The sequence below is a fragment of the Prosopis cineraria genome, unplaced genomic scaffold (assembly GCF_029017545.1).
Source record: "Prosopis cineraria cultivar Desert tree isolate PC_DT_omini unplaced genomic scaffold, ASM2901754v1 PC14, whole genome shotgun sequence".
NCBI lineage: Eukaryota > Viridiplantae > Streptophyta > Magnoliopsida > Fabales > Fabaceae > Prosopis > Prosopis cineraria.
This window is the reverse complement of record NW_026555345.1, coordinates 2,152,912-2,177,606: the sequence shown is the minus strand read 5'-3', so window position 1 is coordinate 2,177,606 and position 24,695 is coordinate 2,152,912. Positions and strand designations below refer to the sequence as shown.

General features: G+C 29.6%; 1 protein-coding gene and 2 pseudogenes across 2 annotated transcripts; all 3 read right to left on the bottom strand.

Annotated features, from left to right (window-relative positions):
* Positions 1-5,120: 5,120 nt before the first annotated feature.
* LOC129292764 (BURP domain protein USPL1-like) lies at positions 5,121-6,757 on the bottom strand (annotated as a pseudogene).
* Positions 6,758-12,514: 5,757 nt separating this feature from the next.
* Positions 12,515-14,788, bottom strand: LOC129293474 (BURP domain-containing protein BNM2C-like). Of its 2 annotated transcripts, XM_054931468.1 has the most exons (3): positions 14,656-14,788; positions 13,832-13,999; positions 12,515-13,699 (listed from the first exon to the last, which is right to left on the bottom strand). In XM_054931468.1, the coding sequence occupies exons 1-3, from the start codon at positions 14,722-14,724 to the stop codon at positions 12,692-12,694; spliced, it is 1,245 nt and encodes a 414-aa protein (XP_054787443.1). In that variant the 5' UTR covers positions 14,725-14,788; the 3' UTR covers positions 12,515-12,691. The 2 variants fall into 2 exon arrangements, with proteins under 2 accessions (XP_054787443.1, XP_054787442.1); XM_054931467.1 differs by having other exon boundaries at positions 12,515-13,999.
* A 259-nt stretch (positions 14,789-15,047) lies between these two features.
* Positions 15,048-20,105, bottom strand: LOC129293070 (probable receptor-like protein kinase At5g20050; annotated as a pseudogene).
* Positions 20,106-24,695: the final 4,590 nt, after the last annotated feature.

Here is a 24,695-nt window from a genome sequence, read left to right as displayed (position 1 = left end):
TTATTAATGGACCTTATAGTAATTAATTTTATTGTGTGGGATTTAATTGTAATTCTTCCTATTTACATTCATATTTTAGTTTATTTTTCATTTATGTTGCTCCAAAAATATTATTTGGCACTTTCTTCCCTTTTGGCTAGATTTGGCGCTTTTTATCAGCCAATATATTTGGCACTTCTCTAATTATCATAATTATCAAAGACAATAACGGTAAGATAGATTTAGGACTGCAACGTACAACCCATATGCATATGAAAAAACTCCAATTAACTCAACGGGAAGGTGGGGGGAGACTCTAATTAGAAGTCAGTAAAAAAAAAACACACACACACACACAAGTCACAACCGCACAAACTAGGAAAACATTGTCTTAGACTCTTTGGTCTTAGAGTTGTGAATTTATGTTAAGGTCTTTTAGTTTTTTATCAATTAATTAATTAATTAATTCTTAAATTTGTGATTAACTTTGATCAAAATTTTTACTATTATCAAACATTATTACTTTAGCAACACTTTGTTGCCATATCAATAAAACTTTTTGGTTATCTTATGTAATTTCTGAGTCATTTATTATAATTTTTGGTCTTTTTTTATAATTTGTGAAGTCTTTTATTAATATTTTTATTAATTAACTGTTAAAATTAACTTATGTTAACAGCAAAAGTCATATTATAGCATTTTTAAATATTGAGAGAACAATTCACATAATAAATAAATTCAGGTTTATTGTGCCATTGGATTAAAAGTTTGAGAAATAATTTACTTATTTACTCAAAACATATATGAATCTTAATTATGTCCCAAAAAAAAAATTACAACCCTCTCATGACAAAAACCTATTCCCCTCTCGGGGTGGGGGGAGCTTGCATGAAGACAAAAGTTGGATAAGTATGGAAGTATCAAGACATCCAAACAAAAGTTATAACATTACTGCAGGGGTATCTTTCATGAACAAATTGAGAAAATTAATTTTAATTTTATTTTTAAAGTATTTCATTGTTTTTACATTTTTTTATTTTTATGCCTTTATAAAATATTAAAAAATCCATCAAAAATATTTTTTATTTTTATTAAAAATAAAAATAAAAATTTATTTAATTTTAATATAAAATTAATGAGATTTAAAATTTTTTTAATTATAATAAAACATGTGAAAAATAACTTATAAATAGTACAACGAGAGTAAAAGGTCGAAGAGAAAAGAATATTCCTCCGATTCCCAAACAGTACTCTAATTATTACTCTAGATTTTGATGAAAACATTAATTAGGTTTTTTGATAAGTCTGCCTTAACAAACAAGAAATGCAAAGGGGAAGATATAATTAATAACTTTCTTGGTAAGAACGCTACGTGCTAAGCGGCGCAAGCGGCCATTACTCATCGCATATTTATTACACTTAGTCCCCTCTAATTGCTTTATTTGGCGTCAAACCATTACAGTATACTGTCTCCCTTTCGTTTCATTGATTATAGTACTAAGTGCGTGAAAATATTATTTAATTATTTTAAGTAAAATTGAGAATTCGGATTTTATAAATGAGACAAAAATTTTGTTAAGAAAGTTACTCATCCAATCAAGTCTAATAACATATAAAAATTTTTGTTAAAGAAAGTTACTCATCCAATCAAGTCTAATAACATTGATATATCATAATTCTTTTAATTTACGCATATTAATAAAAATTAATTATTTACTTAAAAATATATTTTTTTTTTCATTTTGCCCCTGATCAAATTTTCAAGAAAAATATATCTAATCAAATTTTTAAGAAAAATGTATCTAAGTTATCTAATGAAGGAATCAATTACTTTTTCTATTTTGTATTGTTAGAGAAAATATCACTTTTAATTTGTATTTTTTATAAGTAAAATTATCTATTTCAATGAACATTTGTTAGATATTTTTTAAATCACCTATCATAATTTACATTAATAAGAAATAATATGTCATACAATTTTTTTTATATAACACATGGCATTTTAATTTATAAGTAAAATTATCTATTTTAATAAGCATTTATTAGATATTTTCTGAATCACCTATCTTAATTTATATTAATTAGAAACAATGTGTGATACAATTTTTTATATATATAATACAGGACGTTTTAATTCATTTTTTATTTTTAATATAATTATTATAATTAATTAATTTTTTGAATTACGTAATACAGTTTTTTTATATATAAAAACGGAGAGAGAGGATATCATTAAAATCCAGACGAAGAAAGAGAAAATAATACTCTACAAGGAAGGGACAGCATGGGCGAAGAAATAAAATAATGCATGTTTCGAAAGTACATTAATACAGTGAGTAGCTTTCCTTTGTTTCCAAGACAGAATAGGGGTAAAATTGTCCATTTGTTAAAAAAAATGGAAAAATTTTATTTAAAATCATTTGACAACACTTGATAAAAAATTTTTTTTAAACTCTCAAAATTCACTTTGAGTATTAAAATAAAATTAAAATATAAAATATAATTATCTCATTGTTTCTTATTCCTTTTATTTTTTATTGAAATTGTTTATTTCTTTATATGAAATTATTCATTGATCTATAGTAAGTTATTCATTTTTTTTTTGCATAAAATTGTTTAGTAACAAGATAACAACTTCTATAAGTCAATTAACAACTTAATATAGAGAAATGAATAATTTATTTTATTATAGTCATAACACTTGAGATAAAATTAAGATTCAGTAATGACATAAACAATCTTTGTATGTCAAATAGATAACTTCATATCAGAAAATGAATAACTTATTTTACCATAATTAAAATGCTTGAAATAAAATTAAAATTTAATAATAATACAAACAACTTTTATAAGTCAATGAATAATTTTATATAGAAGAACAAACAATTGTGGTAGAGAATTAAAGGGTGCATGGGACAATAAGGTTATTTTACTATACATTTTAATTTCACTTCAATAATCCTAGTCTACATTGAATCTTCAAAATTTAAGGGACCTTCGTTTTATTAAGCATAATCAAGTGGTTTTAAATGAAATTTTCTCTAAAAAAATTATAATAACCCTTATATTTTTAGATTTAAAAAAATCTTAATGAATATCTTTTACATAAGGATGAAGTAAATATAATAATATGGAGAAAATGATAGAAATGTCTTAAAAAATTAATTAATTTAAGTTAAGTCTTAAGTTTTAAATTTTAAAATTTACAAGTTTATTTTTTAATTTTATATCTTTATTGTGATGAATTTATAATTTTTATTTTAAATTTTAATAAAAAATAATTTTTTTATTCTTTAATTATTTAAAAATTTTAAAAATAAATTATAAATTTATTATAATAAAATTATAAAATTTAGCAATGGATTTACAAATTATGAGAGTTTGGAACTTAAAAGTTAAAACTTAATTTAAATTAATTATTTTTTTTAAAACCATTCTCTTTATTAGATATAAGATATAATTGGATTAAAAAACAAAAAGAAAGATAAAATATAAGGATAAGGCTTACGTGAGGGATTTTATAGGGATGATTTATATAAAATATAAGCCTATTTTAGACAGATAACAAGTAGACACAAGAAAAAACTTGATGGGAGAGAGTCTGACTCCTCTCACGAATCACATGTGCTTTTTTATTGGAATTTGGAACGCAATTTCCGCAAGATTGGTGACCTCGAGATATATATATATATATATATATATATGTATGTATGTATATATATATATATGTATGTATATTTTTTTATTGTAGGACGGAAAACTGGTGGCATGTGATCATAGATATTTGACTAATGTATTGTCGCATCAAAATAATGCCATATTATTTATTTTTATTTATAAATTATTTTTAATATATTTTATTAGAATTAAGAAAAACTTTTAAAGCTCATTATTAATAAATTTTTAATTTTAATTTATCCTGTTAAATATATTCTATTATTTCTCTCACAAACATTTAATATAAGATAAAAAAATAAAAAATTAATAATATGATTCCTATATAAAAACTAAAGAAATTTCTCTTGTCTTCTGAAAAAGACAAAAGGGAGAGATCATTTGCTTAGAATTGAGAGGGAGAGAAAGCCCGAAACTAAGCAAACTTTGACTACATGAAACCAAGCTTCGAAAAACTTGCGCTTATTCTTTGGCAAATCTTTGCTTTGAGCAACAATATGTGCAATCTACAACTGATTATAACAAACTCAATTGTTTCTTGAACAAGATCATGTTGTGCTCAATAACAAATTTATTTTACGTAGGGCAAATTAAAACTTAATTTAAAATTGAAATAAACTTGACAACTAGCTCTTATATTTAAAACTCGAAGTTAGCATGCTATATAAAATTTTATTGTTGACTAATAAAGATTTGTCAAGTTAGTAAAAATTTGACCTATATGTATAAGATTATAGGATTAAATTTGCTATGGATGTGAATATTTTGTTAGTGAACATTCTACAATTACTTTTGAAAAAACTCTTTAAGCCTTAAGTCATTAAATATTTAATTTGTAAATTAATTAAAAATTAAGCACCTTGCTATAATCGCTTTATGAATATTCTAGAATTAGTTCGTATAATTGGTTGAGTTTGAGCATTTTAATTCCTTTTCTTTTAACTTCTTTTCTCTCTTTTTTTTTTCCTTTTGAAAAAAATAAAGAATAACAATTAAAGACCTTATAAAAAATTTATTTCAAATCAGAATCTTATCATAAATAAATGTTCCTAAATTTAGCATTCATCCTCTTATGTTTCAGTACTGAAAATCTTTAAAAAATTTTAATTTAATATTAACCTTCTCATGATGTCTTTAATTCTCATTTCCCCTTCAAGAAAGAGTCTGGCTTTAACATAAGCCGCGGCTTTTCTATTTCAATCTCATTCTATTTATTACCTAGTGGAATTGATTCGGGCATGAAGAGTTACGTACAGTTTAATTCTCAATAATTGAAAGGTTACAACATTTTACCTATATTGAACAAGATAATGAAGAAACCAGACAATGAACAATACATGCAAGTGATCCATACCACAATACATTTTGTACAACACTGAGATCTCACTAGCTGCGTTCATATATCATTCCACGCACTCGTAATAACAAAGACGCTAAAATGTCGTCTTCATTTCACAGTTCACACTTCACATGGTGGCTTTGGAAGGAAGAGGAATCCATATAAGATATTTGGGAGGGAAGTAATGACACACCGGATATTCTCCCGGTTTGATTTCCAATTGCCTGAACAAAACATGATCAGGATTCCACTCAGACGTCGCCAGGTGACAAATCCCCAGAGCTTCCATTTGTTCTCCACCATTATTCTCTGAACCCAATCGGACCTTGAAGATCTTGCTCCTTGTGCTTATGAAGTGACAGAAGAAAATACCATAGGGGTATTGATAGGGACGCGGAAGCAGAATCGTGCTAGTTTAGGGACAGAACCCTGAAACAACAAAAACACAAGAACAAAAAGAAAGAGGCGAAATTTATGAGGGAAATAAAGAAAGGTATGAAGTAAACAATAGGATAATGATCAAGGAGAAGATCCTCTAGAGCACCTGCCTCTAGGAACCTCAACCTTCGAAGACACCACAAGAGTTGATCACGCTCTTGATCACGTCGGTTTCTCACACGGGATACCACCACAAAGCACTAAGGCTCACAAGAGTTATAAACTCTAAAATGAATAATTTCATTCAACTTCTGTGTTGTTTACAATAGGGAGCATGCCTAATTTATATAGGCTCATAGAAAAATATTTCCTAAAATTAAAACCCTAATTTCCTAATACTAAAAGGAGAAATAATGATAAAATATTCAGCCACATAATTTAGGAGATGTGATTCTAAAATTATGGGATTACAAAATTTAGAAATTAATATTATAATTAATTCTAACCTTTGACTAGACTCAAAATAGAAAATCAAATCAAAGGACCATTAAAATAGGAAATAATTTAGGAGACAATCAAGGGATGATAAAGGATTTGAAATCACGCCACCCTTGACTTCTTTACTAGGGTTTCATGCCTCCTTGCATGCAAGAGGCTCAACTTGTAGTCTTCCTTGCATTGGGCTAAGGTCTGCATCTCTTGGGCTTGACTCTTCATGAGTTTGGATCTTAAATACATTATACACGTATAGATGCTTTCCTTTGAACTTGAGGGGAGTGCCCCAATGCTCTCCAAGCTCTTGAACTTCTTGCACAAGATTGAACAAGGCTTGCTTCATAGCTTTGGTTCGGGCTCTTGTTATTGGACCTCCAATATGTTGCAATGGGTCTTTAGGTACGTTGGATTGAAAGTATTGGGCTCCTTCTATATCACCATGCTCATGATTACCATCCTCAGGCTTCGTTGCCATTAATGCTATGTCACCCGTGCCATGGGGTCCATCAGGTATGGCGATGGATGGCAAGCCACCCATTTAGGAGCACACATATCTGCAGAGATTTACATCACAGCGAAGTTCTGCAATGGGACACTTGAGGCTGCAGGCAACGTGGTTGTTAAATATCCAAACGAGAGCTAGGACCGATAATGGAGCGAACAAAGTCAATCATGGACTCTGAGGAAGAAACAGAGGCTGGTTTCTCCATTTAAAGGTTGAAGCTCACACTGTTCAAGTGTGCTTCTCATGGGTTGACCCTTGAGGGAACCTTGAAGGACTGAGAAAAGCTGAAGGACGCTTGGAAGTTTTGATGCTGAGAAAGGAATGGAATCGGATTGTTTTCTTGTGAGGAAGTGTGGAAACTCTTCAATAGGGAATTGGAGGGTCATCTTGTTCCCTACGTACATATCATCCAAAGTGAAAAAAATTCTGTTTTGAATGCCTCTGTGCGGTCCACTTTGTAATCACCATGTGCATTTAGATAATTAGGTTGATTCCCTCTTTTGGCATAAGCATATCGAACTATGTAACGTTGATTCACGTTTTTGGCATCACCATATCTAGTTATAGACAGTTGATTTCGCTTTTTGGCATAAGCATATCGAACTATGTAAAGCTGATTCTTAGTGCAAGAGTCATCTTGTTTCCATGAACACGGATAAGAAATATTGAGTTATATATTTTGTCTTGGTGCAAAGTTGATTCTTGCAATGCTTCCATGAACATGCTACAAAGAGGTTCAGTTAAGAAATAAGATGGAATCTAAAAAATTATGGACACAGAGCATGTCGACGTAATAGATCATGCCATATATATTGAGATATATAAATATATAGCTGGACGTTAGATAAGTCATGTATCATACAAAATTTAAGATGTTAGGCAACTGCTGCAGTTGGATTAAGTGAAAAGGTTTGATATCTTTTAAGTAAAGTTTTAAGTTTGAGTTTTTATAGATGTAAAAGATCAAACTGAACAATTCAATTTGTTTGCATATAATTCATCAATGCCTAAATCTCAATTATTCAGCAATACTTGTGTGTATATAACTATATATATATATATATATATATGCATACACGCACACATACCCACACAAACATACCCCAAATGTATGTTTGCACACAGTTTTTGTTTTTTAAAAAATTATTTCTACTTGGTCGTGTGTGCACACATCTAAACAAAGAGTTGCATATCAGAAAGAGAAGAAGAGAAAACAGAGAATGAAGTGAAAGTGTCTTGGCATTTGGAGGAGAAGCCATCTTTCTATATATATTGAAGGAAAAGCTCGGTGTGGATTTGGATCCCATGACTATAGTAACTAAAGTCATTGAGTGACTTTACTCATGTAGCAAAATCTAGGCTCTTTATTAAATCAATGGTTTGGATAATCTTGTTGCAATTAAAATTAGGAAACAATCAATCCAAATCCATTCAAATCTCCTAAATAATATCATGGAATAAATCTCTACCCTATCTCCTGGCTAAAATTGATAACTTTCTTAAACAGTGCTATGTTGTTCTTCTTCTCCAATTAATGCTCTTTGATCTTAGCACCGAATAGGAAGGGAATTAGGCAGGTGATCGCAGCAAAAAAGAAGAAGAAGAGGTTTGGATTAAGTGTGATTGATTTTAGTTATAACAAGATCACCCAAATCATTAATGTAATAGAAACTCTGGATTTTACTGCATATCTAAAGTCACTCCATAACTGTAGTAATTAACTACAATCATGGAATCTAGATCCCTTGAGGTGTACATGCCAAGTTTGAAACAAAACCAAGGCCTGTTATAAATGCTCAAGAGCCTTCGTTCATTGTGTTTGTGTGCCTTTTCTTTTCTTTCTGTCTTTCTTGAATTTTGCCTGGATTATAAAGTCACAAGGAATTACTTTTTTATATGATATGTGACTATGATTTTAAAATGAGATTGTGATTTATTTTTATTTTTCATATCACATAAATGTTTTATATTTGTGTGCATTTAGTGGATTGTAAATAAATTATTTAAATACAGTTTTTAAAGCCACTAAGTTGTCCCTCTATATGAGTAAACATTGGCCACTATATATTGATGGTAAGCTGGCAGTCATTCTGTTATTTTTAATTGAATTGCATTTTTAATAAGCAAGCTAATTGTATCATCTTTTTATAATTATTCTTATTTAATAAGGTATCTCACTTAAATATAAATAATTGATTAATTTATTTATTAATATTAATAATGTTTAAAAAATTGTTAATTATATATTAAAAACTAAATACTTTATATTTTTTAAGAGATGGAATAACTAAGGCCAATGGAAGGGCTCAGTTTAAATCTTGTGAATAAAAAAAGTTATATTACAAAAGCTACTTCTATTTGAATGTGATAACAGTCAACTTTAATTCGATAATGCTATATATATATATATATATATATATATATTTGGCCATCATTTAATAATACTCCCTCCATTTAAATTATAAAACACTTTTAAATAAAATTTTAAATATTAATAAATCTTCTTAAATGCACTTGATTATATTTTTTTAAAATAAAAATATAAAAATTAAAAATATCCTCCATTTAACAACCTTAAATCTACACTTAATTAATATTAAATAGAGAGAGATAAATGATAATATTAAAATAAAATTATTTAATAAAAATTATAATTTTTTTAAAGTGTCATATATTTTAGAACGGCAAATCACTCTCCAAAAATGTATAAGTATTTATTTAAACAATGAATAAATATTTTCTTCCGCATAAGTAAGATCCGGCGAGGAGAAACACTTATTGAGAGAATTTTTTATATCAATTTTCAATTATGAAGTTCATATAATTAAAGAGAGATAAATACATAATTATAAGAGAAAATTATAAACTAAACTATACATATGACCTTGTTATTTATACATATCATTTTCAATATCATTTTATAGCTAAAGACTTAGCTCAACTGTAATATTTTTATTGGTGTGGTGTTGAATGTTTGATCTCTGGCAATTTTGTTTGTATATATGCTCAGAAACCACCTTAATTAATATTTTGTCATTTTCTTATCTGCCAAACTTTTCCTTGTGGACAACTATTAATATGGATCTCTGTCTTTTTCTTTCCCCAACTAGTATGGATATCGATCTATCTAATTATATAATAAAAAACAAAATAAAAACCTTGGATAAAATCACAACGATCTGGCTTGTCTAGGTATGGAAACGAATAAAAAAAAGAAATAAAGAGGTAATAATGCAGCTTATTAAATTAGCGTAACCAGCCAATGTCAACTAGGGACTTTTGAAGTTTTCCTTACATTTACACGGAAGATTAGTGATTGATTATTACTCCACCTCTTATGAAATACTCCCTCCCTAGCTAAATAAAACACCTAATTGTCAAAATCATGGAGATTAGGGAAGTTATTAATTATAGAATAAATGAGTAAATTATCATCTAAACTTTAGGTTCAATAGTACTATAAACTATGAATTCATTTATTATATAAATTGTTCTCTCAATTTTTAAAAATGATAAAATTTGGCTCTTACTGTTAATAAAAGTTAATTTAATAATTACTTAACCAAAAATTGATAGAGAAGGATCTCACAAATTACAAAACATGACCAACATTTTTTTTGGTCATTTTTTGTAATTTTTATGTCCATTATTGTAATTTTTAGTTATTTTCTTTAATTTTTGAGGTCATTATTTGTTATTTCTAGTTAATTAATGGTTAAAATTAACTTTTGTTAATGGCAAGAGTCATATTGCACATTTTTCAAAAATTAAGAAAATAATTTACATGATAAACAAATTTAGGATTTATGGTGCTATTTAACTTAAAGTTCAAGAGATAATTTGCTTATTTACCCTTAATTATATTTGTATCTAAATTTTTTTCTTCTTTTAATGAAAATTTATATCTTTTTATCTAAAAGGCTCCTAGTAGTATATTAAAATGTGGAACACTTAGATACCTATTCTTATGCATTTAATATATTTTTGCCCAATCAGGCAGAAAAAAGTTATTTTTAAAATCAGTAAAAAAAACAGATCAAGTTATTTTAAAATATTAATAATTGAGAGTTTTTTTATAAAATAAATAATATATAAAAAATTGACATATTTTAATTTGATTAGAAATAAGTATTTTGAGTATATATTTTTTTCTCATATTAAAATTACTTTACTATATGTGTTTCATTAACACGCTCCCATTCCCATACATATAAAGTCAAATTAAGCAGGAAAAAATTGAAATTTTAATGCTTACTAACTATTTTTCTTCATAGGTGTGCGTAACGTAAAAAATGTCTTATATTTGAAAAACATAATATAGCACTAAAATTTGAATAAACCTAAACTATATTACATGTGGTTGATGTAGATACAAGTCAGCCACTTCTTTATAAATTTGGTCATAAATGCATATGGCTAGCGAAGATTATATACTTGCCAGTGCAAGTTATTATGGATTAGCAAATCAATTAACAAAGTCAATAATCTGTCATCAGCTTGATCATATCAAAGCATTGATGAGATATACAATAGGCTTTCCTTTCAAATATGATATACTTCGTGAAAATAAATAAATTGGAAGGTGTTTCAAATCCTGACGTAACCGAAAAATGTGAACGCGCAAGTTATGATTTTCAACCCTAAAACAGTTTCGAAAGAGATGTAAGTGTAACATTGATTTGGAGATTTTAGTCATTCAAGCAGGATCTGTTTCCCCCCATTTTCAAATTTTTTTTCAGCTTAATTTTTTAATTTGCAGAATGAAGCGAGCTTCATTACCTATATATATACTGTTTGGTAAGTAGAAAAATATTTTCTAAAAAAAGAAAATGCTCATATTTTATTTTTTAGATAATTTTTTATAAAAAATAATTTTTCATTTATCAATCATGCTTAAGCTGATGTACATCGAAATTCACATCTTATAGGAAGATCAAAAATCAAAATCACGGCGTGTCACTTTTTTAATTGTTTGACTGGGTAAGGGCATTGAAGAAAAAGCAAACAGGAAAATATTTTTTTAACAACTGATGAAGTATGCTCCCAACGCCCATCGTGTTAGGGGTATTTTCATCCTTATGAATTCTACTTTATAAGTATTGGCCCTTTTTTATCGATTCATAAACTCAAGGTCCTTCAGTGTTTTTTTTTTTTTTGTATAATAGTATTTCACTATTTCTGCCTCATCCTCCCAAAATAAAAGTCAAAATATAGGTTTGCTAAAAAAGAAAAGAGTCAAAATATGGGGTTTATTGGCATAGTCAGCACATGGGCTTTTACCTAATGCAAGTCGTATTCAATATAATTAATTATTTCTTAATTTATTGATGACAGAGTTTACAAATAATTAATTATATTGAGTAAAATTTTAAACTATTTCTCCCAAAACAATATCTTGTTTGAGGCTAGACCCTGTTGGGCTTCTTTTGTTGGATGCTACACTCCTTATAGATAATCATTTTACCATATAAACTTCTTGTTTTTATCTAAAAGATTAGTGTGCTACTATGTCCAAAAGATTCTTTTCAACAAAAGAATACTTGTTGATAACACCAAAAAAAAAAAAAAAGACGTCACTTATAAAAAAACAGTGAGGGACAATCTTTTATTAGAAATAAAATTGAATTGAGATTTTATTTTTAGTAAAATAACTTGCATTTGCATCAGCGTTTTCTCATTACATTTATTTGTACACACAAACTAAAAGGTTAAATCATGTGTATGTAATTTTCTTATTTCACTTTTTGATTTGGATGGAAGAAAAAGTGAAAAGAAAATAGGAAGAAGAGAAAATTAAGAGTAAATTTTCAAAAAAAAAAATAGTAATTTTTTTAATCTATTTCTAGGAAAAATTTCCCCCTTCCTATTTTTCTTTTCATCCAAACCAAATATAAATGTCTGTGTGTTCAATCGAAAGCTCTTGGAAAATTGGTGTAAGTCGTTGCTGGAAACTATGGAAACCTTCAATGCTGACAGTATTTTAGCACAAGTTAGGGCCATAGTTGATCATACAATCAGATCTTACAATATTTTCAGAGTTCTGATGTGAATATTCCCTTCTCTGTACCGTTTTTTTTTTTTTAATGAAATCCATTAACTCCATAAAAAAAAAAGGCAAGGTAACAAGATCTAAACCATGCTAATTTCGCAACAAGAGGTGAAAACGACTTCATTCAAGAGAAGCTTCAACATCATAACGTAGAAACAGGACAGCAAAGGAAACTGAGATCTAAACTAAATTGTACAACGCTGAGACCACAGCCTTGTCCATTTATTACCCGACTCACATAGCAAAGACACCAGACACCCACATAGTCACTTCACATAGTGGCTTTGGTAGGAATTGGAACCCACATGAGATGCTTCACTGGGAAGAAGTGACATACTGGAGCTTCTCCTGGCTTGATTCCCAGTTGCTCAAATAAAATATGATCAGGACTCCACTCAGATGTGTCCAAGTGGCAAATTCCCAGAGCTTCCATTTGATCTCCATTCTCAGAAGCCAATCGAACCTTGAAGATCCTAGTGCCTGAGCTAATGAAGTGACAGTAGAAAACAGCATAAGGGTAAGGCAATGGATGGCAGGCCACCCATTTAGGAGCATAAATATCTGCAGAGATTTCCAGAACAGTGAGGTTCTGTAAAGGGACGCTTGATGTTGCAGGCAAGGTGGTTGTGAGAATGTCTAACTGAGAATCAGAACCGATAATGGAGCTAACAAAGTCAACCATGGACTCCAAGGAAGAAACACAGACCTTGGTTTCTGCTGTCAAGGGCTGAAGCTCGCATTGTTCAAGTGTGCCTCCCATGGCTTGAGCCTCAGGTGAATCTTGAGGGACTGAGAAAAGCTGAAGGACACTTGGAAGTTGTGATGTTGAGAAAGGAACGGAGTCAGCTGTTTTCCTCGTAAGAAAGTGAGGAAACTCTTCAATAGGGAATTGAAGGGTCATCTTATTCCCTGCGTAAAGATCATCCAAAGTGAAAAAGCCTGTCTTGAATGCCTCTGTGTGATCCAATTTTGTGGTGGCTGCATCAGGGTTGTTCTCTGATTCTTCCTCTCCATAGGTAGCTGAGTAAGACTCTTTAGGATTCTTTCCTTCTGAATATTTTTTGCCATCCCTATACGCAGTCATATAAGGCTCATTCACCCTCTTGTGGTTAATATATCCTGTTATATATGGCTTATTCACTCTTTCTCTATCACCATATGCAATTATATAAGGCTGATCCACCTTTTTGTCCTTAATATATCCAGTTATATAAGGCTGATTCTCCCTTTTGGTGTCACCATAAGCTGTTAGATAAGAGTCACTTTGATCTCTCTTATCCTTTTGGGAGAGATCAATAATATAGTTAGTAAGGTAATCCTGATTCACCTTTTTGTGATTAATATAATTTGTTATATATGGTTGACTCATTCTTTTGCCATCACCATACGCAGATATATAAGGCTGATTTACCTTTTTGTGATTAATATATGCAGTTATATAAGGTTGCGTCTCCTTTTTGGCATCACCGTGGAAAGTTTTATAATTGTAAGAGTCATCTTTTTTGGGAACTGATGAGGCTTCAGCATGTTTTGGAAGCTCTTCTACATTCATCTCTCCTGCACTGCTTGCATGCACGTGCTGCAAAAAGCAGTTCAATAAAAAATTAAGGCAATTTAATTAACAAATATAAACTCATAACATATATAATATAATAAGTCAACCAATGTTCAGATATATAATAATCCATGCAATGTTTCACTTCATTTACTAAAATATGAGATGAGTCGCGTTACTCATGATTTATAAGCAGTTTTATTTTTTAAAAAAATATATTAAGTGTGGATTTTATTATCACTACTCTATTTATAATTATATGATGTTACGAGAGTGTAGAACAACCACCTGTATAAAGATATTATAATTTATTTCAAAATTTCAAAACTCAAATTTATGAATATTTTTTAATTATATATTAATTATTAAATTTAATTTTATTAGACGTGAGACTTCTCACATTTGGACAATTAACAATGTCTCTTTCGGTTATTAAGTCTACAAGTTTTGATATGACATGCGCTCACAAAGCATAATCAACAACGGAACAAAGTGAAAATTAAACTACATAAAAATAAAACCGTAGCACTAGTATTAAGCCAATTGGAAAACTTGTGAATGCATATGCAAAGCAAGAATATGCTTTAAAAGGTTGGGTGTGTGCGGGGAGCATATATATATATATATATATATATTAGATAGAGAGAGAGAGAGAGAGAGAGAGAGAGAGAGTTACATACCAAAAAGAGGAGAAGGAGAGAAAAGAGAGAGCACAGTGGAAGTGTTTTGGTATTTAGAGACGGCGCCATCTTCCTGCAGTCAAGGAAAAGCTCTATGAGAGGTGTGTGTCAAGTTCGAGCCAAACTTCGGCTTTTTATAAGCAGCCTCCTTCATATTATTTTATTTATTTATTGCATGTGCTCACTCTTTTTTTGTTGTTGTTGTTGTTGTTGTTGAGAAACAAACAGGAATCGCTTCTCTTCACAATTAGATGATTTATTGCATAGTTGACTATTGATTAAATTTGATATTTTTTTAATAATTTAAATTAGATTTAAGATATATTTTTATTTTTAAAATATTTGTAAAGAAACACCAAATACTTTAAAATATCAAGTGGAGTAATGTTGCTCTTAAAATTTTAAAAACATAGCAAAATAGCCCTCACCAGTAAGAGCTTCTAATTTTCGTTAAACTATATCGGTTCAAGCATCTTCACCACTTGCTTCATGCTTGGCCTCACCCTCGGCCTCTCTTGTATGCACCACAGTGCCACGAACACCATCCTCTTCACTTCTCTCTCTTCCACACCACTTTCAATCAACATCTGATCCACAACCTCCATTGATTTTCCTTCTCTCACTTTCTCATTCACAATCGTTGGAAAGCAATCCCACTTCTTCTTTGTCTTGTCCCTTGGATCTTGGATTAAGCACACATTTCTTCTTCCTCCTATTATCTTTATTAGTACCATTCCGCAACTGTATGTCAGTTTTCTCTGAAGCTCCATGTTCTAAGAGCCATTCTAGAGCTAAATACCCTCTCGTTCCTCTTACTGTTGTCATCACTTTGCTCTTATCCTTCCCCATTAGCTTTCAAGAGACCAAAATCTGAGACCGTTGCTTTGAAATTCCGTCTAGCAAAATGTTCTCTGGTTTTAATTACATCCAGTTGTAGGATCCTCTACCTACAATTGTGGTGAAGGTAAAGAGAGACTTTTGGCTACATCGATGGCTCCTTTGCATCTCAAGCTCCACGATAAAACCCTGCAGTGAGATCTTTGATTTTTGGGGAATATCAAGGAATCCAGAAATCCATTTGGGATGAACTCATAAACCAAGTACCCAGGGCTGTGGTGGAGTTGGGCTAAACGCCTTTAACGTGCCCTCTTATAATAAAAACCTCCTTTAATAAAAATGTCTCAATGTTCTAATTTTATTTTTCATGTTTTAGATTATTAATTTTTATATAAAATAAGAAACATTTAAATATTTTAATATTTTAAATTTTTATTATTTTAATATTTAAATGTCTCTTATGTAAGAGTTAATTATTTAAAAAAATAAAAAATAAAATTAAGATATTAAAATATTATAAAGATCATTACAAAAGAGCACATAAGAGGTTCCTACGAAATTACGGTACCTAACCAGGCGCACGGGGTTGACGTGCTGGGTGCTGGCTATGGCGGCGACTTCTAATTTGAACTCCTTCTCGCCTCGTTCTTCACCATTGATTCGATTGACAGCCACCGTGACGTTGTTGTTTAAAATACCTTTGAAGACTGAAGCTAAGGCTCCTTGGCTGACGAGTAACTGGAATCCGTCGGTGGCGTCTTCGAGCTCTTGGAATTAGGACTTGGTCGGAACGCCGATGACTTTTCCCAAGAAGTTGTTTCCTATTCGGAACTCTCTACCTTTAGATTTCTATCGGCATTCGATCAATCTTCTTTTGCAGTTGTATCGCAATCGGATTAGAACACAAGCGAAGACAGCGATGATTAACGCAACATTGGCTCCCACAAGGAAGTAGAGGACACGTATGAAAGATTGTGGGGGCCACTATTATCATTTAATGGATGTCAGAGGCTCTTGGCAGTGAGGGTTATTTTGCTCCGTTTTTTAAAACTTTAAGAGAAATATTACTTCACTTAATGTTTAGAATATTAGATGTTTTTATGCAAATATTTAAAAAAAATGTACATCAATCCTTTAAATTAATACGTATAATTAAAATTTGATTTGGTTAATTTAAAGTTATAATGGAAATTCATTGAAGGGAGATTGGATTAACAAGAGCCATAGTTTTTTTTTTGGTCAAAAAATATTCATTGTTTTTAAATTGCTGTCATTAGCGACCACCAGTATAAAAAAATTCACATTTGGGCCCTATTTGAGCATACTTTTGGTAATACATACAAATCAAGTAAAAAGTCAATGATTTGTGATACGATCAAGTAATGTAATGAGAAGATAATTCATTTCAAGAACTAACTACCTCAGCAAAACTAAAATAAATTGGAAGTCATTGTTTTGCAAATTTTAAGGAACCGAAAAAATGTGAACGAGCAAGTTGGATTTTCATCATTAAAACAGTTTGAAGGGGATGTACGCAAGGTGTAATATTGACTGGGAGACTTTCACTATTATTTAAGCAGCCTGTGCATTTTTAATCTGCAATTGATCTTGGAGCATCAAAATCAATTAGGCCTTTTTTTTTGGAAATTTTTAAATTTAATTTAGGATTAAATAGTAATTTGACTCATAAATTATAGGTACAGAAACATTTGAAACCTTAAATTTAATTTTTGTACAATATTTTTTCTTAATTTTTGAAAATAATATAGTGTAGCCTATATGATTAATAAAAATTAATTTTGATTGTTTGTTAATAAAATAAATGACAAAAAACCCTCAAAAATTACAAAAGGACCATGTGAACATTTTATTAGTTTTTTTTATAATTTTGGGTCATTTTTTTATCATTTTTTATAATTAACAGTCAAAGTTAACATAATAGTAAGAATTATATTGTATCATTTTTAAAAGTTGTAAGACAACATTACATAAAAAATGAGTTTTGGTCCCATAAGCCCTTCACCTATAATTTAGGACCCAAATTTAATATTCATTCACACCTCAATATATATATATATATATATATATGTATGTATATATAAATAAATAAATTCTAAGTGTATAAAAGCTAAACACAAGAAATTTTGCAATTCAAAAATAAAATTTTTTGAAGAAATGAAGTAATTTGTTATGTAAGCAACAGAAATATTTTAAAGTAAGGTTTAAAATTAAATAAATAACACGTTCTCTTTCGATCGTCTTTATAAATTATTTTTACCAACATCATTAATATCAATATAAAAAAAGTATAAGGAATAAAAGTATGTAAAATTTTAAATATGTCCCTATAATAAATTTAAAAAGTGATATTATGTTATTCTTTTCTTTTTTATAAAAGATAATTTTAAAAATATTTTTTAAATATAACTTAAAAGTCACATTATAATTTATAAATAAAATTAAATAAATTTTTTAAAAAGATAATTTATAAATGGAATTGAAGAGAGTATATTATTTTGATAGTCATGTGCTTACAGAAGCATGTGATGACATCAGAATATTTCGTGTAGTTTTATTTTTAAACCGTAAAATTGTGTTTTATTTTTAATATGAAACCAGGTAAGTTTCTCGGTAAGGACGCTACCCGACACGAGGTGCAAGCTGAATTACTTGTTATACACTCCTCCTCAATTTTATAAATTATTTGATATTTCTATCAATTTTACCAGTATTAATATATAAAAAATAAACAAACGTAAAATTTTACATGGATCCTTGTATAATAAATTTAAAAAATAATATTATATTATTTTTTTATAAAAAGTAATTTTATAAATAATTTTTAAATATTATATAAAAAGTTGTACCGTAATTTATAAATGAGACCAAATAAATCTTTCAGAACATGACTTATAAATGAGATCGGATGAAATATTTGGGTAAATGAGCAAATTATTTTTTAAATTTTAGATTCAGTACATCATAAATTTTGAACTTATTTATTATGAAAAGTGTTCTATTAATTTTTAAAAATGATACAATCTGACTCCTGCTATCAATACAAGTTAACTTAACAGTTAATTGATTAAAAAATAATAAAAAAAGTTCCAAAAATTACATAAAAGGACAAATTTTTTGGATCATGAAATTTTTGGGTTATTTATTATAATTTTTTAATTTTTTTTACAATTTTTAAAATCATTTTCAGTCATTTTATGATCAAAGTTAACTTTTGTTAATGATAGAAACTAAGTTGCATCATTTTTAAAAGTTGAGAAAATAATTTACACAATAAATAAGTGTAGAATCTACAGTATTACAAGACCTAAAATTTAAAGAATAATTTACTCATTTAACATATATATTTTATATAAATGAGATAAATAGCATATTTACCTCTAAATATCTTATATGGAGAAATTAATATCGTATAGAAAATGCATTAAAGCAATGTCGCTCATCAAGCAGTCAAACTCATTGTAATACCACCCTTGATCTTCAGCTAGTAAAAATTTACGTAAACAGTTAATTCCAGTGAATTACTTTGATTGGACTGACACAGTGACACTTGGCATGCCTACCCGTGAAATTATCTTTGGGCTAACGAACATTTTATCTTCAAAATTATTTGTTTTTACACCTTAAAAGTTCAATAACGCAAACCAATTGATATCCTAATTCCTACATATTTTTTTAACCAAAATGTATGATATGACATCATATTTAGGATATCATATGAATTGCCATTTCAACTAAACATTCATTGATTTTTTTAAAAAAGTCTCCCAACCCGCGCAAAATATCGTTGTGTGGGCAAAACACCAGCCATTGTGGGGATTAAATTACATTACACGATAAAAATTTTAATTGGGCCTGACATTATTTAACTTCACACGAGACATTGTGGGCAGATTTTTTTTTTTTGATAAATGAGAAGTTGGACAATGTACTACTAACCAAATAGATGAAATTGGGCCTCCTTTGGTAAAGACCTCATCGACACTTTTCTCTGGTTCATTTGAGCAGCCCTCTCTTTTGAAAAAAAAAAAAAGACATATAAGAAATTCTGCTTTGCTTACATCAACTTCCTGATTTAGGCTCATGTTTTCTTTTTTTTAAATATGAAAGGGTCCATTAATCCAACAAGGATACAAGAGTGATTCAATTTACATCACAAGACTTAATCTTTTCATCAACCATTACCTCTTGCCAAAAGGCTGGTGGTTGAGGGGGGAAAAAATAAGACCTTTTTACAAAATCCTAAAGCTTTATGAGTTAGATAATGAACACGAAATTTTGCCTCTTTATGCATAAAATTTAAAGACACAACTCTAAAATGATTCAAGCAGCCTCTGGCCTGCTCAATAATGTTTCTAAAAGGACATTGACATATATCACACCAAGCGAGCAGATTAATTGTTTCAGCATAGTCAGTAGAAGACTTGAATCCTTTTTAAATTCAAGTAGCAGCACAATTTAAAACCTTGAATTATAGCAAGGATCTCAGTAATGATAGGAGGATAATGCCCAACATTAGAGAAAAAACCAGCAATCCAATAAGCATTCCCATTCTGGATCACACCTCCACATTTGGAGATACCCACAGAGGTCATTACCTTCAGGCCTACAGTACACCACTGATAGAGAGATCCCCTTAAAGTGTTGGCCAAAGTAATAGAATCTTTCAGTAGGCACCAATTAGTCTTGGCTTTGTGAAAAATTGCTTCTTTCGAACAAGCATCTACATCACTAAATAAAGTTTTACATCTATTGCACCAGAAATCCCAACAAATGTAGCGGAAAAAGAAACATCACATGATATCTGCTTGGTGAATTCTCGCCCCGCTTGTTTAGGCTCATGTTTAAGAAACTAGTTTGCAAAATGTGATGTATGAACGAATCAAATCTTTTTTTAAAAAATATATTTTAATTTTTTGATATTCTTTCATTTAATTCTTTTATTAATCTCTTAGGTTGGTGTGACATAAATTCCATCAGATTTAATTGTCATTTTAATGGTAGGGGTATTTGATTTAAACTTTTAAATATGATGGATGTTATATGCAATATATTCACCTTAAATTAGGGTTTATGTATATATATGCGCGCGCATTTTGGCTTTTTATTTTCTCTCTCATATTTATTGTTTTCTTCACACTATTCCTATAGTGAGATGCACTATAAGCTATGTTGATAATGCTTCAAAGTAAATGATTAAAAGGAGGGGTATTTTTTTTTTGAAAAAAAAGCACATAATTTTTACAAATAAATAATTAATTTATACAATGTTACTCTTATCTTTAGAATTCCACAAGAAGTATTTGTTATGCACGGTTAAATTGGGCAACTAACTTAACACGTAAAATGATTTGTTTAAGTCGCATATTAAAGGGGTTAGATTTGTACTTCAACCATACTAAAAAAAGTTTGAAAATGACGAAGCATCAACGAAAATAATGAAATTATTGGATTAATTAGACAAGCTAAGTCAGTTGACCGCACTGATATCAATCCATTTTACCAGGTCAAACACCCTCATGATTATTTGAGAAGGGGAAAGCATGAAGACCGATCAAAGGGGAAAAAAACTGTAGAATATGCAGTATTCGTCATCACTATATATAACACCTTTATTAAAGCTTAATTGCATGTGGATGTTAATCAAAGGTGTGGAATCAAATAACACTTAAAGATGTTTGAAACCAAGTAAAGTGACCTACACAATAATGTTCTCTGCTGGTCATCACCCATTTACTTGTGCTGCTATATTCATCATCATATAAAGGGTCACGTCTCTACACACAAGTCAACGATACACACACACACACACACACACACACACAGTAGGTTGTCATTTGTCATTATTCTCAGTCATCGGTATTCCTAAAGCCATTTGAGACCAAGTAAAGTGACCCTGACAGGTATGCCTCACCCATTTTGTTCTTCATTTACACACACACACACACACACACACACACACACACACACACACACACACACACACACACACTCACACTCAACATGACACTCATAATTTTTTTTAATAAAAAATTCAGTAAATTATTAAGTATGCTGAAAACAGATACACAACACGCACGGGTACACGTCCACATCTTGAGGTATCGTCAAAAGAGTTCTTTGCTCTTTATTGCTATGAGTGAGTACCATACAATTTCACATGATCGATAAGATATGCTTGACTTTTTAATTTGTGGGTATGAAGTCTGAGTGTGGACTTGCTATGTGCAGAAGCGAAAAATTCCCATATTAAATAGAATTGAGTTTAATAATGTATATATATATATATATATATATATAAGTAAAAAGATTCATAAATACATTTCCTTAATTTTTTTAAAAATAGTGTCAACCACTTTTATCTCAAGACCCAATTTGGATTTTCATCCCTTTTTAGTCTATTATCCCTTTTTTAATTTGCATATCCAATTAAGAGGACTTTAATAAGAGTCGATACTAATTTGGTTTGAGCTGGTATGAGAATCTTTTGTATGAAAGTTCTATCATTAATGTTGCTATATTTTAATTTAAAGTAGCTCAAACTTAAATCTCTATTTAAGGTGATATGTATAAACTACCTTACTAGTTGAATCAAGTATGTGATGAGTATTATCCTTTTTTTTTATTTGAAAAAAAGCCTTTTGGGTTCCCCCCAAGTAGGCCCTTTTTTCAGAGTGAGTGACAATGTGCGTGCGTGCGTGTGTTGCATAAACGTATGGACTATATGTATCTCGTATTGCTTTGAAACCTTTAATTTAGATAGTGATAATACCATTACGAATTATGAACCCATTTTGGTGTTGAACCCAACTATTTATGGCATAATACCAACCCAACAAAAGGCTGATTCCTTCATGAGTTATATATCCATGGAGGAGGAAGTGGAGGTAGCTAAGCTTTCTTTTTCTCTATTTCGTCCATTACTTAATAGTTCAATGTTGAATTAATGTGCAGAACCTAAATGTGATAGCCAATGGCTTCCCTCAAAAGTTGACCTGTTTTCTCTCTTTAATGGGTGAATACTGTTTCATTGCACTCACACCGCAACTTAACTCACTAATTGACTTCCAATTTGATTTGTAGGTTTATTTTTAATTGTCATATTTTCAATTTTCATTACTGTTATTAGAGATTAAATGGATTACAGGTTTTCTTCTATACCATGATCTAGAAAACACATAAAGGTGTATTTTGTGTGTTTGTGTCTGTGTATAATATATTTACATTAAAAGATAAAAAACTGCATGGGTAAAAGTAATAAAAGTAAATCCTACCAAAAACCTTCCGGCACTCAAATGTCATCACACTTAAAAAAAAAAAATAGCGAATTGGCAACTACATGACATGCATGAAACAAAGCATATGCGCTACTAGATGCTGAATATAGTAGATTTCTTTAAAAGCATATATCATGATGGTCCGTCATAGTCACATTTTCAATTGACTTTAAAGAAAAAGAAGTGGCAATTGATCGTTTTGGAGAACTTTTAATGTGTGATTAACTCTGTCATTGTCATAACTTTATCTCATATGCTGTTTGATAGTTGATACATGCATGAATCCGCAATAATCTCAATGCTTCCACTTCATTCTTTCTTTGGACTTCAAATCTACAGCCTTACTCCAAAAAAAAAAAAGCAATCCAAGTACCAACGTTTTTTTAACATGAGAAGGATTTGAAATATAAGATCTTGTTTGGTTAATAGAGAGGAATGGAATAGATTGAAAAAATAAAAGTAAAATTGAGATGATTAAAAGAAATGGAGAACTACATTCAAAAGGGAAAGGGGTAATTTAGTTTATAGAGTTAAAAATCATGATTCATAAAATTTTTGAAGGATGTGATGATTCTCACATTTGTAGTATATATTAATAAAATTTATTATGCTTACTATGGGGGAATGGTAATTTAGTTCATTTTTATATTAATTTTTTTAATTAATTCCATTTCATTCTTTTTTTAGTAAGCAAAAGGGACCTAAATCTATTATTTCTTCCTTATCTTTATTTGAGTTAACCCATGACTGTATCTTTCTTTTCTTTTTCCTTTTTGGTTTGTCAACTGGGGTTGGTTTTGGTGTTGTGCTCATCGCTACGATGAAAATCTGAAGTATTTTAATGTATGTTGAACGGTCCAAATTTTAAGTTTTAAATCTATAATTAATTTTTAATTAATATAATTTCATTTTTATTGAAAAATGAAAATTAAGAATTTATCTTTATTTGAATTTTGTATCCACTACAATATTTTTTAAAAAATTAAATTTGGATGATCCAAATTTTGGTGATGAATCTGGATGGCCCAGGTTTTGGTATTTATCACCACTGAACACTGATCGATGAGCACGGAAGCCAATTTGGTCAAATTGAAGCTCCTCTTACGCTTCTAAATATAATTGCGCAAACGTTAGTTTTACTTTTATATGTCAGGATATATTATTATACAGTAAGTCTTTAGATTTCATGCATTTTTTTTATCTATGCATAAATATATATGTGAGGATATATGCATAAAATTAAGTTTACAATAATCATTATTACTTCGTGACCAGAACTTGTATGGACAATTGGGCAATGCAGGATAAGAGACTGAAGATAAACCTTACTGTTCATGGGGGCCAATAATAAAAGGTTTACACCTTGTGCCAAAGGATACAGTCAAATCTGTTTTAATTACAGAAATAGATTGTTGTCTTTTCTACAGCAAATCTTCCTCCACTTCAATCGAATGAAGATTCAATTGTTAAAAAAAAAATTAAATAATTTGATTATAATTGCTAGCAGGTGTTTTTATATTCAATCTTTATGATATTGAATTTGAAGCGTAACAAAATTTATCATATTTCATATCAAAACTGGATGCATGATATTAATCATCAATCATCAATATCATCAACTTTAACTACTAGGATTGGGTTTGACTAAAAGGATTAATCTTTTTACAACATAATAAACCAATATTGGAATCCTTGTTAGCAAAGGTGCTTATATTTATTGCCCGTTGACAAGAGGTGAAAATAAACCGAGTTGGGCCAAGTTTTGGTTGAACACTGCTCTTGTCTATTTATGTAAATAAGTATAATTATAAGCTTAAGCCTAATTTTTTTTTTGTTAAAGAGGTCAAACCAGAGTTTAGACAGGCCATATTGCAAATCCTTGCAAGTCTATTTACTTATTTTAATAGT